Genomic DNA, 12,348 nt, shown 5'->3' on the forward strand with positions numbered 1-12,348 from the left:
GCGCCAAAGAAGTCGCAGTGGCTGAAAATGGAATATTAAAAAAAAAGTACGCATCAAGGCTGAATTCATCGTGTCAAACCTAATATAAAAGAGCCACTGTATGGACTCAGATTCATCTATTTCAGAAACAGGAAGCTCCAAAGCTATAATTATGACAACCCACACAACTATAATAAGAAAGCAATAAAATTACAACTATTTTGGCGAGAATATACCAAAAATAAAACGTTTATTTCAGAAAATGTAATCAAACTAGCGTCATGCATTTCTCATGCATTAAAAAGTCAGGCTGCTCAATCGAGCGCGGAGTGATCGCTCTCATCACATTTCACTTGGCACAGCTGAGCGGAGCAAATTCCCGACATGTTTACGTTCCCGTGACGCTAAATTGAGCGGCTGCTTTATTCCTTCGCTTGATAGCAAAAATGAGACACAAACCGCGRACTTTGTTTTTCCAGCTGTAGTGGTGAACGAATTAAAAAAAGAAAACGAGAGTCCGAAACAACGCTGTTTGTTTAGTAGCTTGCTAGCTGGTCTCAGCTTCGGTGGAGCTAACGGCTAACCCATTCAGGCTGATGTTTTCGTGAGTTGGTCAATGTGTTTTTAACACTCAGACGCTTTTATTCCAGGTAAATTTTTAAGCGCTAGCTCTGTCTTGGGATAAATGGCGCTGGTRATTAGGTTTCGGTGTAGTTGTGAGTGTTATCACTCCACAAGGGTTGCCACCTGATACTGTTTATCTGTGCATTAGCCACGTAAACTGCTGCTGTAGACGTAGCAGAGGCTGACGGGTTGCCTGCTCTGTATCCAAGTTATTTACCCTGAAGTCATTGCCATAACTCAAGGATCCCCCCGATGGCATGAACTGCAACCCAGCATGCGTTAGTTGGACCTGAACGGATGGTTTCCTGGGTCTGTCGTTGAGCGGATGATGAAGCGGATCATCTGGTTTATTTCAGGCTTAAACAGAAGAATGATGAAGCTGCTCTTCGCCCTCGCTTTGATCGCCTACATTGCCTGTAAGTACACCAGTTTGGATGGTTAGACCTGTAAAAACTACAACTTCTCTTTTAATCACTCACACACCGCACCAAAGCCTCCAGACTGCATTCTGACAGACAACTCTGGAAACCATAAAGGTTTTGAAAAAATTCAAAAATACTGTTTATTCCTATCAATTACCAAASTGAAACAGGGAAGAAATCTAATCATTGCAGTGTTTTTATTTATTTATTTTTTTGGGACCACCGTTTAAAATAATTATTTACACTTGTACGCAGTTTTCAGGGGAACAAAGCTTCATCCAAACAGTTTGGAGAACTAACCACAGTTCTGTCGATGTAGACTGGTTTTGTAGGGATGTGGATAATTTTTTTAATCCTACACCAATATTAAATCTGACAGCGGATTCCAAAAGAACATTTCAAACCATACAAAATAACACTAAAAACCATGTGATTATCTGAAGTAAGAGGGAAGTTATTGATGTTTGTTTAGGTGAAATCAGCTCATGTTTTCTTGCTGCAGTTCACAGCAGAACCAATGAGGCCTTTGTGACCATTTCACCTTGCTGTTTTCTAATTTTGCTCATAACTTCCTCATTGTTCAAGATATCGACATGAAATTTTAGGAAAAGATTCCCATTCTGGTTTTGTAGGAAGCATCTTGTATCCTAAAAAACTAATAAAACTTAATAATAGCCAAAGCAAAAGTAGCAGAAAAGGTATAAAATAACATTACAAGGCAAACTGTAGCATCAAATCAACTTAATGTGTCTTAGAAAGTAAGGAAATTAAAACAATTTAAAAACCATGTGGACATCTGTTTTGTAAACAAAGCTCCTCAACTAATGACAGCGTGTTAAATGTGTCAAGTGACGAAGACGAGCGTCAAAACACTTTGCAACAATCGTTGTTCCGGATTTAAAAAAAACAAACTTCGACGTTTCAAATCTATCAAATTTAGAACAAGGGCAGATAAAATAATGTTCTTCATAGCAGCTTATCTCTTTAAGGGTCACTAAAAAAAACTCAGGTGATTTACTTTGATCCTCTTTTCAAAAAATTGTCTCTTCAAAATGCATCAACAAAAATTAAAAACTCAAAGACGAGGYTGTAGCTAACTAACTGACTGCAGCCCGATTTGTTGAAATTCGTAGAAATAACGAAGCAGGAGGAAATTACAAGCAAACGCACCGAGCAGCCTTGCAMAATCTGGTCACAGCAGTTTGTGAAGAAAATGGCAGCAGCTGCTGACAAAATGACAACATCCATAGGTTTTGTAATCCCAGACTCACTCAGTCATGTTGAAATAAGGGGTCTGTTTTGGTCACTTCCTTGTTCTCATTTATGCAGAAGATGCTGTCTTAATGATAATAAAACAGTATACAGTATTTAGAGCACAGTTGATCATTGTGTCTGTGGTTATGAACCCTGACTGTATTTTTGTGCTTCTTAATTAAACCTGAAAAGCAGAAGTTACTGCTTTAACCTGTGTCTTGTTGTGGTGTCTGACTCGTGACAAACTGTCTTCCTCCATCTTGGTGGCATCCTTATCCCGTTTTAAACCTCATATCTTACATTTCTGTTTTAGTTAATAATTGACTTTCAACGTATGCGACCACCAGCACCTGTTAGAACTAGTTAATCATACACCTAACTTGAACCCTACAAAATTCATGACTTGTACAAGTGTACCCTATGAATAGATGTTGTTTTAAAGACCATGTTTACATTAAATATCTTTTTGATAGCGGAGCTGGCCCAAGTGGCAGGGAGCCTGCTGCACCAGCGACCCGACTCCAGATAAGTGGAAGAGGATGGATGGATCTTTTTGATTTAGATTTATGTTTTGCTAGATTCTTAGTGTAAATTGTTAAAATTGATAATTGTGCAAKTAATATTTTTCCCCACTAGCCTAACATATTTGCAGAGTATTGCATGTTGATGGCTTTGTGCCATGAATCTTCAGTTAAATGACGGAAAGTCATTTATTAAAATTAAGACACTATTTACTGAATAAATAACAGTTAAATTTTACTTCTGATTAAGTTTGTTAAGAAGTCCACTTGTTAATATCAAAACCAAGAGATCCTACAATAACTTTTGTAGGCAGATTATGCTTCACCTATTGTCAGGTTAATCTTGTTGATTTATGTTTAATACTTGACACATAAGAACATGGCCCAATGAATCATTTACCATCTGAAGCATCCATCCATTTATTTTCTTTTACCTGGTTTTTCCTTTATGGGTTGCAGGTGGCTGGTGCCTGACTCCAGCTTTCATTGTGTRAAAGACGGGGTACACCCTGACAGTCAATCACAGGAACATATAGAGCAGGGGTGTCAAACTCAGGTCCTTGAGGGCAGCTATCCTGCATGTTTTCCTTGTTTTTTGCTTCAACACACCTGATTCAGTGCTTCAATTAACTCCTTAAATTCTGTAGAAGACTGTTAATCATCTATTCATGCAAATCAGGTGCGTTTGAGCAGGAAAACAAGAAAACATGCAGGACAGCGGCACCTCGAGGACCGGAGTTCGACACCTGTGTTATAAAGACAAATGACACAACCACTCGTACTCTCATCCACACCTGGGGACAATTTAGAGTTACCTAAGAATCTAACATGCATGATCCCTGGGAGTAAACCAGAGTAACCAGGAGAAAACCCACATGTGCACAGGGAGAACATGCAAACTCCACACAGAAAAGGCTCCAGGTGGCGAATAGGTGGCCTTCTTGTGATGGGGAGACAGCTCTGCTGTTCTATTGTGACACTTTAGTTGATAGTACTGTCTAAAAAATATCTTTATTTCTGTTAATTCAGTGATAAAGAATAAAAATATTTTATTTTCAGCGTTTATTGCACTTTATGACATTTTAAAAACTTGTTTTGCTTGAGGTTTTTTGAAACATTTAAGAAAACTGCATGGAAAGTGGTTTGTGGTAAAATGATAGTAAGTAAAAATAATTAAAGTAGAACCATGTGTTTGATGGTTTAAGGCATTTTTTTAAACTTATGGTTAACATGAAGGTTGACTTTACAGGTCAAAAGGTTTTCTCGTATTTGCAAAGAAACAAATATCTTACTGGAATTTCATAGTTTTCTACTGTCTTGATAAATATTTTTGATAAAGAAAATCAAAAACATTTGTCTGTGTCTATGAAAACTGGAAAAGTTTCAGTTGCTTGTGCAAAAAAAATCTCCCCACTGAAACTGTTAACAGAAAAGACCTTGAGATTAAGTGTTGCTCCTCAGTTTAGGAAGATTTTCACTGTCCAGTGTGTCACTCACTGTTATAACTTTACTTTTTATCATTTGCACTATGATAACAATTATATTTACCTGTTGTCTTTATGCTCTTTCAGCTGTTTGGGGAACGTATGCAAACATGAGGTGAAGTTCTTTCTTCTGTTTATCTACTTTTTGTAATTGTATAACACCAATATAAAAACAAAATGTTAGCCTTATCACTAAAGGGACACAGTTAAAATCAGAGCATTTTATAGGAACTAGTTTTTAATGCATGTTGACAAGATGCTCCAAAAATGTATACAGTTTAAAATATATTAAGTAAAAACAAACTTGAAAAAGCTCAAGTTGTTCAATTCAAAGATAAACTAATGTCCAAACTAATACATTTGACTTTTTCAAAGACCTGTTAATTTGTTTTTTAGTCTAAGCAGCTCACTTCTTAATGTTTTCACTTGCAGTTTTTGTTTTGAAGCAGCAGTTTAATATTGTGTACTAAAGTCACATAGTTTTGTTTGCTTTAGAAGCAAATAAACATTGACTTACAGCTTGAACTGATGTTCTCATGTACTCCTTTGAGTTTCATGTTGCTGATGTTTTATGACAGATTTGTTTTTCAAAGAGTGATTGTTTATTTTACACTTGAAGCAAACTATAAAAAGAATCCATAAGAATGTTTTAGATAAAACCCAAACGTTGGATTATAACATCTATTTTCACTATTTTTTTGAATGATTAAAAAAGACTTATCATTTTGGACGATTGTAAGCAAAATGTAAATGATAAAAATATTTAGTTCCCACTGTAAAAGTGATGTTCTGGGTTGGTAAATTTAGTTTTACTTGGCAGAGGTAGAAATATTCCTCTTGAAGTCTTCTTGTGTCTCTTTTGTGGTTATGTGTGATGTTTCCTCACACCACTGTTTATTTTTTTGTTTTGCCACAGATCAATACAAGAACAAGGAGAAATGAAGATTGAGCAGAAAATTGATGAAGTGAGTTTGACATGTAAAGCTGTTTTCATCCCATTAATTCACAAGGCCAGTCTAAAATRTAGAATATTTTGTTATGTTTATAAAAGAGATTTATCTAACAATAACAGCTTCAATTCTGGTAATTAATGTCAACAGTAAAAACCTCAAGGTTTTTCATTTTCTTCCCTCATGTCCTTTGTGCCTTTTTATTGTTTTTTGTAAAGACTATTTTATATTTATATAATCTTAACAAATTTTCAAGCAGAAATATAAAAATCTGCAGGGAGAGAAGCGTGTATTAAATCTTTTAACGACAGCATTCAAAGACTTGTTTACATCTTTTAAAGGAGGCAGCATAAACCTGTTTTTGATCGAGTTAATTAATATGATCTACAACAGTGCTGTAGTGATTAGTTTGCATTGAGCAAATTCAKAATTTGACATCTGTGTCTGAAGAATACAATTATCTGCACACACGGCGTTATGAGAAAACTTGTGATATTTTGAGTTTGAACAGGGTGGATGGTTTGGTTAGATCACTAAATGGCAAAGATGTAGCTGAACAGGACTTTTCCTGAAGCTGAGTTAAATATTCATACAAAAGAGACCTTCTTCCCTTTTTAAATCTGTCAAGTTATTATTTGATTCTCCTAATTAGTTCATTTCCTGTAGATGACCTTTCTTGAAGTTTTAAGAAACTCACTAAAAATTGTTGATATTTGCTCAAACAATTTTTCACACAATGAAATCCAACAAGTGCTTATCATCTTTTATGCAATTTTTAATTAGATACACTGTTAGGTGCTCTACAGATAAATTAAATTGACTTTTCTAATGACCTGCATCAAAGGGAAATAAAAATAACTCCTGTTATAATTGGGCAATGAGAACCCAGGCTTGCTCGGTTAGGAAGTCATTAATACAACCAAAATTTCAGCTTGCATATTAAATCAACATATTTGCTTATCACATATTTTGTGGTTCTTGCTGAGTAAATTAGTTTATCGCTTTGACCTTAAAGTTTAAAGAATTTGCTAGGCTTTGAAATCCTATCAGCTTTCTGTCAGTCTTATGGGTAAACATTACTGAAGACTCCACATTATGATGAGGGCAACAAATACAGTTTGCAAAAGGACACAATTGAAGATTAATGCTTTAATTTGGAGTCAGCGTCTCGACATGTTGAAACCCCAGCAGCTGTTATTAACCACAGTGGATGCAAGAAGTTAAGAACGGGAAAAGTGCTAAATGATTTAAATCAATATTTTTATTGTTTTAAAAATCATTATTACTAAAAGTGAATTTAACTTGGCCTTTAATGCAGTTGTTCTCAACCTTTTCTGCTTTTTCACATTATAAAAGTTGCACAGACTCATGACATTTTCATGGTCAAAGTAATAAAAATGTTGCTAATTAGCCTTAACCTTGAAGAGCCTCAAAAACATTGTTTTTTTTTAATTCATTTATGACTGTTTTTATCTTTCTCTGCTGAATATTTGGCATTTATTTGTAAAGTTATTATTGCTTGCCATAGAAAGGCAGGCAGTCATGCAACTGCATGTGTGTTAATTTCTGTTTGTTAGCAAAATATCATCAGTCATTTCGATTGATTTGAGTGAAGCTCAGTGTAATTAAGTGATTCACTCTGAATTTACTGCTTCTCGACTCACTTCAGGCTGTGGCTCCTTTGAGAGAAAAGATTCATGATCTGGAACAAAGGTATGTATATTTTATTGCTTTTTTTTCACAGCTTGTCTCATTCATATCTTTTCTTAGTTAACTTTATTATCTAGAACATCTACAATAAGAGCAAAACATTTCAATGAGTTTTAGATCGGGGCTCGTATTTGTCAAACTTATATTGGAACTTTATACTTAAGTGTTGAAAATTTCTTAAATTTACTCCTACTCTCAGACTTAAGTGTAAATGCCACCTATCAATATTCTTAAGTCTAAGAATCACTTACACTCCCAGATATTTAAGACTGCTCCAGAGGACTCATAAGTGGTTAAGAGTTGCCACTAGGTGTCTGAGCTGGACTGAGATATTATTTTCCTCAAGAAAACTGTGCATTACCTCAAAAACTGCACTAAGTGGTCCGGGGTCCCCCACCTGAGTGTGATTCTCAGTTAAAATGTACAGATTAACTAAAATAAGATGTGTAAAACAGGTTTAGTCATCAATACAAAAGAAAAAAGAGAAAAACAATTACCAGTGCCATAATTTTGAACTAAAAGGTGAATATTTCTGGTTAAATCTTGGAGAGAATAACTATCAGCTGGTGAATGAATGCAGACACCCCTGTAAAGCACCTTAGGGTCCAAGTGGGCTTGATAAGGTGCTATATACACTCACCGGCCACTTTATTAGGTACACYACGCTAGTAACGGGTTGGACCCCCTTTTGCCTTCAGAACTGCCTCAATTCTTCGTGGCATAGATTCAACAAGGTGCTGGAAGCATTCCTCAGAGATTTTGGTCCATATTGACATGATGGCATCACACAGTTGCCGCAGATTTGTCGGCTGCACATCCATGATGCGAATCTCCCGTTCCACCACATCCCAAAGATGCTCTRTTGGATTGAGATCTGGTGACTGTGGAGGCCATTTGAGTACCGTGAACTCATTGTCATGTTCAAGAAACCAGTCTGAGATGATTCCAGCTTTATGACATGGCGCATTATCCTGCTGAAAGTAGCCCTCAGATGTTGGGTACATTGTGGTCATAAAGGGATGGACATGGTCAGCAACAATACTCAGGTAGGCTGTGGCRTTGCAACGATGCTCAATTGGTACCAAGGGGCCCAAAGAGTGCCAAGAAAAGATTCCCCACACCATGACACCACCACCACCAGCCTGAACCGTTGATACAAGGCAGGATGGATCCATGCTTTCATGTTGTTGACGCCAAATTCTGACCCTACCATCCGAATGTCGCAGCAGAAATTGAGACTCATCAGACCAGGCAACGTTTTTCCAATCTTCTCTTGTCCAATTTCGATGAGCTTGTGCAAATTGTAGCCTCACTTTCCTGTTCTTAGCTGAAAGGAGTGGCACCCGGTGTGGTCTTCTGCTGCTGAAGCCCATCTGCCTCAAAGTTCGACATGTTGTGTGTTCAGAGATGCTCTTCTGCCTACCTTGGTTGTAACGGGTGGTTATTTGAGTCACTGTTGCCTTTCTATCAGCTCGAACCAGTCTGCCCATTCTCCTCTGACCTCTGGCATCAACAAGGCATTTCCGCCCACAGGACTGCCGCTCACTGGATGTTTTTTCTTTTTCGGACCATTCTCTGTAAACCCTAGAGATGGTTGTGCGTGAAAATCCCAGTAGATCAGCAGTTTCTGAAAAACTCAGACCAGCCCTTCTGGCACCAACAACCATGCCACATTCAAAGGCACTCAAATCACCTTTCTTCCCCATACTGATGCTCGGTTTGAACTGCAGGAGATTGTCTTGACCATGTCTACATGCCTAAATGCACTGAGTTGCCGCCATGTGATTGGCTGATTAGAAATTAAGTGTTAACGAGCAGTTGGACAGGTGTACCTAATAAAGTGAGTGTAAGTTCAAGTGAGTGTAAGTTCAAGCCCTTTAATATGTCTGTATTCATGATGCAAATGAGGAAATTTTGTGTAATTTACAGATAAGCAGTACATGTATGAACATTATTGTGTCGAATGTGAACTTTATTTTATGATTTTCACAGTTTTATTCTGACATTTCTCTGAAAATATTCTTGAACATGAAATATGAGGCTGTAAGTGGTTCATGCCGGGGGTTTTGTAACAACGTCATCCAGGATCAGCTTTGCGGCACAGCGAAGTGTCAGAAATCAGCTCTAAGACTGAAGAACTACTCTTACACTTCACTTAAAGTGAGACTGAGACAGTGATAAATGACTTTTGGGCTCAGCTTTTAGCTAACACCGTTTCTTTACACTTAAACCTATTAACAGCATTTTTAAGAGTAATTCTAAGAAATTTAATAAATACGGGCCCAGATCACATCTGAAGGCAAACTCAAAGATGATTTCATTTCTGTTTACTAAATATAACAAAAAATACAACATGTTTTGAACTAAAACTGAACATAAGCCCTATTCTGCTTGTGAAAGAGTTCCCTTGTTCATGTTGATACCTTGATTTATAATGGCATAACTGGTATTGTTTCAATGTGACCTAAAGCACTGATTAGTCTTCGATTTATTTAGATTTGCTTTGTAGAGGCATAGAGTGCTGTATGAATGTAAGTGTGGATGGGTGAATAAGGGAACAGATTGTGTTGTAAAGCATTTTGAGTAGAATGGTTGGCTAGAAAGGTGAAACATAGCACAGTCCATTTACCTTAGTCAGTGATCTATAAATCTGCAGTATGTGTGAAGGTGATACTAAAGCAGGTGGCCTCAAAAGATGCTAAGGGAGGCATGTTTGACTTGTAGTAATTTTATACATTTGACTTTCATGAATATGAGGTTTAACTTTTTAAAGGGTTGGTATAATGGATTTTAACTGAAATTATCTGTTAACCAAAAATAATTAAAAAAAATCCCCAACATTTTGATTGTAATTGAAATTAGAATTGTTTAAGGTTAAGGAAGCACAATATGTAGGCATTAACATTGTAATTGGCAGATATTGGTCATTTTTTAGACTATTGGAATCGGTCCRATAATTAAAACTGGGCCAATATTAATGTCTATTGATTTCCCACTGTTTAGCTTTGTGTTTCTGTTTTGGGAGGGGAGATGGTTGGTCAAGTGTTTTCTGCTTGATCATGTTAGTGATGCTGGGCAGCCAGGAATAACTGAAGTAGAGAACCATGTCAGCGGTGTGGTCTTTATTTATTTATTTATTTATTTTTTTTACAGTATCGAAAAAAGACAAGTGAATCTGTGCATATATGAATATAAATAACTTGTCTTTGTGTAATATCAGTAAATAACAGATATCAGCCATATAACATCAATAATATCGGATATCGATATCATCAAAATTTTCATATCGGTGCATCCCTATTTGAGATGTAATGGTAAAGGATGTAAGTGGAAAATATCATATTTTCATTGTCAGTCCTTACAGATTCACCATAATGCCCAATTGCAACATATAATCCAAATGAGTCATGCTACATTTTTAATTCATGAAATTAGAACTGATTTTCTAGAAAACTGCAGAAAAGGATCTATTCATCTTTCATTTTCTCTTTGCCTTTTTTTCTCAAAATGTTCTTAATTGAAGAGGTCATCTTTTCTCCCAGCTTTTTTCAGAAATACCCACCCGTGAAGTTTCTCTCAGAAAAAGATCGAAAGAGAATTCTGGTAAGTGATGAATGCCCATCACAGTTGTGTAATTACACCTTAAATAACAATTTCACAGAAGCTATTATCGTCTGTAAAACATAATAGGCAGTAATTGCAGATTCACTTCCACTCTTTGTAAAACTGTGGAATAAATCACAAATATGTGAATGAACTTTAACATTATGATCACCTGCTTAATAGGGAGTAGTTTCTTCTTTTTCTTTCATCAAAACAACCCAAGCATCAGAACATCTGAGGGTGTTCTGTATTGTCTGATTTGTAAATATTATTAATAGATTTTGTTATATTTTGGTTTTGGTCTTTGTGGATTTTAAMCCTGTCTGTCAGGGTCTTCTGAAGCAGTGAGATTAAACCCCCATAACTGTGTTTTTCAATGAGACTGCAACAGTTCAATCTCATTTAAAAGTGCTACTTTTACATTACTACTGTATGTCTGAGCTAGGCAGATATCCATCACAAAGTCATGTTTAGTTGCCATTAGATTAATGAAAAAGAGTGCATGGATTCATTTATAGAAAATGTTAAAAGAACATCCATCTCAGGATCAAGGTTTTCCCACCAGATTGTTATAATTTGAGCACTCTCTCAGGTCATCGTAATGTTATGGCTGGTCATTGCTATTTCAGAAGTTGTGCATAAGTGTTTTTTTTTTTGTTTTTTTTTTGCATTCAAAAGACACTCCTTTGTCCTCACCCTGCTAAATACTCCCTTCGTTTTACGACTTAGTAAGAATTTGTCATGTTGTCTGTGCCTGCTGATTTCCATGACCTCATTACTATCACTATCGTAGCCTAAACATAAAGCCAACAGGACAAATACTGCTTCGGGGTCTTCAACTAAATTTATCTGGTGTGTGTTATCTGCATGGTTATAAACCAACATGACCTTGTTGCTAAATGTTTTGTGTTTGCAACAACCATCATGGAATATGTCACACACAATCTCTGTTGTAATGGTTAGACTACTTTATTCTTTATTGGCACCTGAAAACCTTAAAAAGACCACCTATATTCTAGTTGACTTTTCTTTTTTACGTTATCATCCAGAGTGAAGCAAAACTTGCTTGACGTTTTTTCAAATGTATGATTAAAGATGTCAAGATTACTATAATAATTTAGTGACCCTTCTTGTCTGTAATGTTTACTGATTTATGCAAATGTACCTTTCTTTGGTTAATTGTTTTGTGATGCTGTCATTCAATTTACATGATTATTTTTTGTCCTTTTTTATTTAAAAATAAAAGTTGGATAACTGTTCTGCTCCACTATATAAAACTTTTTTTGGCTGTTAATAAAAAAAAAGAATCATTATCCAGAGCTTAAGATTTACAAGCTGGACTGTACACAGTATTATGGTAAACAGTTGTTCCAATTCAAGCACTTATTCATGCTGTAGTAAARAAATCAAATATTTAAAATGTGGATATGGCTTTTAAAAAGTAAGCTTGTGCAATAATAGCCTGTTATAGCCTGACATTTCTTTAACCTCAAACTTTATTTATATAACAAAAGGAAAGTATAGGGACTTTGTGTTAGGTATATAAAACATATGAATATTTGTTTTGGCATTACAGACCATTTCATTTTGTTGTTGACCTTAAATATTTGAAGTTGCTACAATTTAACATCTGAGTTCCTGTGTTTTACAGTAATTGTGTTAATAAACTTGTGCTCAAAGTTAATATTTCCAGAATGGATGGCTGCTCTGGGTGCGTCCGTAGTTTAACCAGAACACACACACACACACACACACACACACACACACACACACACACACACACACACACACACGTTTGCAC

The 12,348-nt window shown here is 36.0% G+C and overlaps 1 protein-coding gene across 2 annotated transcripts in view; it reads left to right on the forward strand.

The window, feature by feature from the left end:
* The first annotated feature begins 315 nt into the window (after window positions 1–315).
* uxs1 (UDP-glucuronate decarboxylase 1) overlaps window positions 316–12,348 on the forward strand; it is a 35,690-nt gene continuing 23,657 nt past the window's right edge. Inside the window, exons 1-6 of one of the 2 annotated variants that reach the window (XM_014011655.1) lie at window positions 316–629; window positions 813–1,019; window positions 4,372–4,399; window positions 5,201–5,249; window positions 6,904–6,947; window positions 10,487–10,547. In XM_014011655.1, the coding sequence (XP_013867109.1) occupies window positions 929–1,019; window positions 4,372–4,399; window positions 5,201–5,249; window positions 6,904–6,947; window positions 10,487–10,547 (273 nt within the window). In that variant the 5' untranslated portion in view covers window positions 316–629; window positions 813–928. Of the gene's footprint in view, window positions 1,020–4,371; window positions 4,400–5,200; window positions 5,250–6,903; window positions 6,948–10,486; window positions 10,548–12,348 lie in introns of both variants that reach the window. The other variant, XM_014011653.1, reaches the window with a different exon arrangement.

This window comes from Austrofundulus limnaeus, unplaced genomic scaffold, assembly GCF_001266775.1.
Source record: "Austrofundulus limnaeus strain Quisiro unplaced genomic scaffold, Austrofundulus_limnaeus-1.0 Scaffold83, whole genome shotgun sequence".
Lineage (NCBI taxonomy): Eukaryota > Metazoa > Chordata > Actinopteri > Cyprinodontiformes > Rivulidae > Austrofundulus > Austrofundulus limnaeus.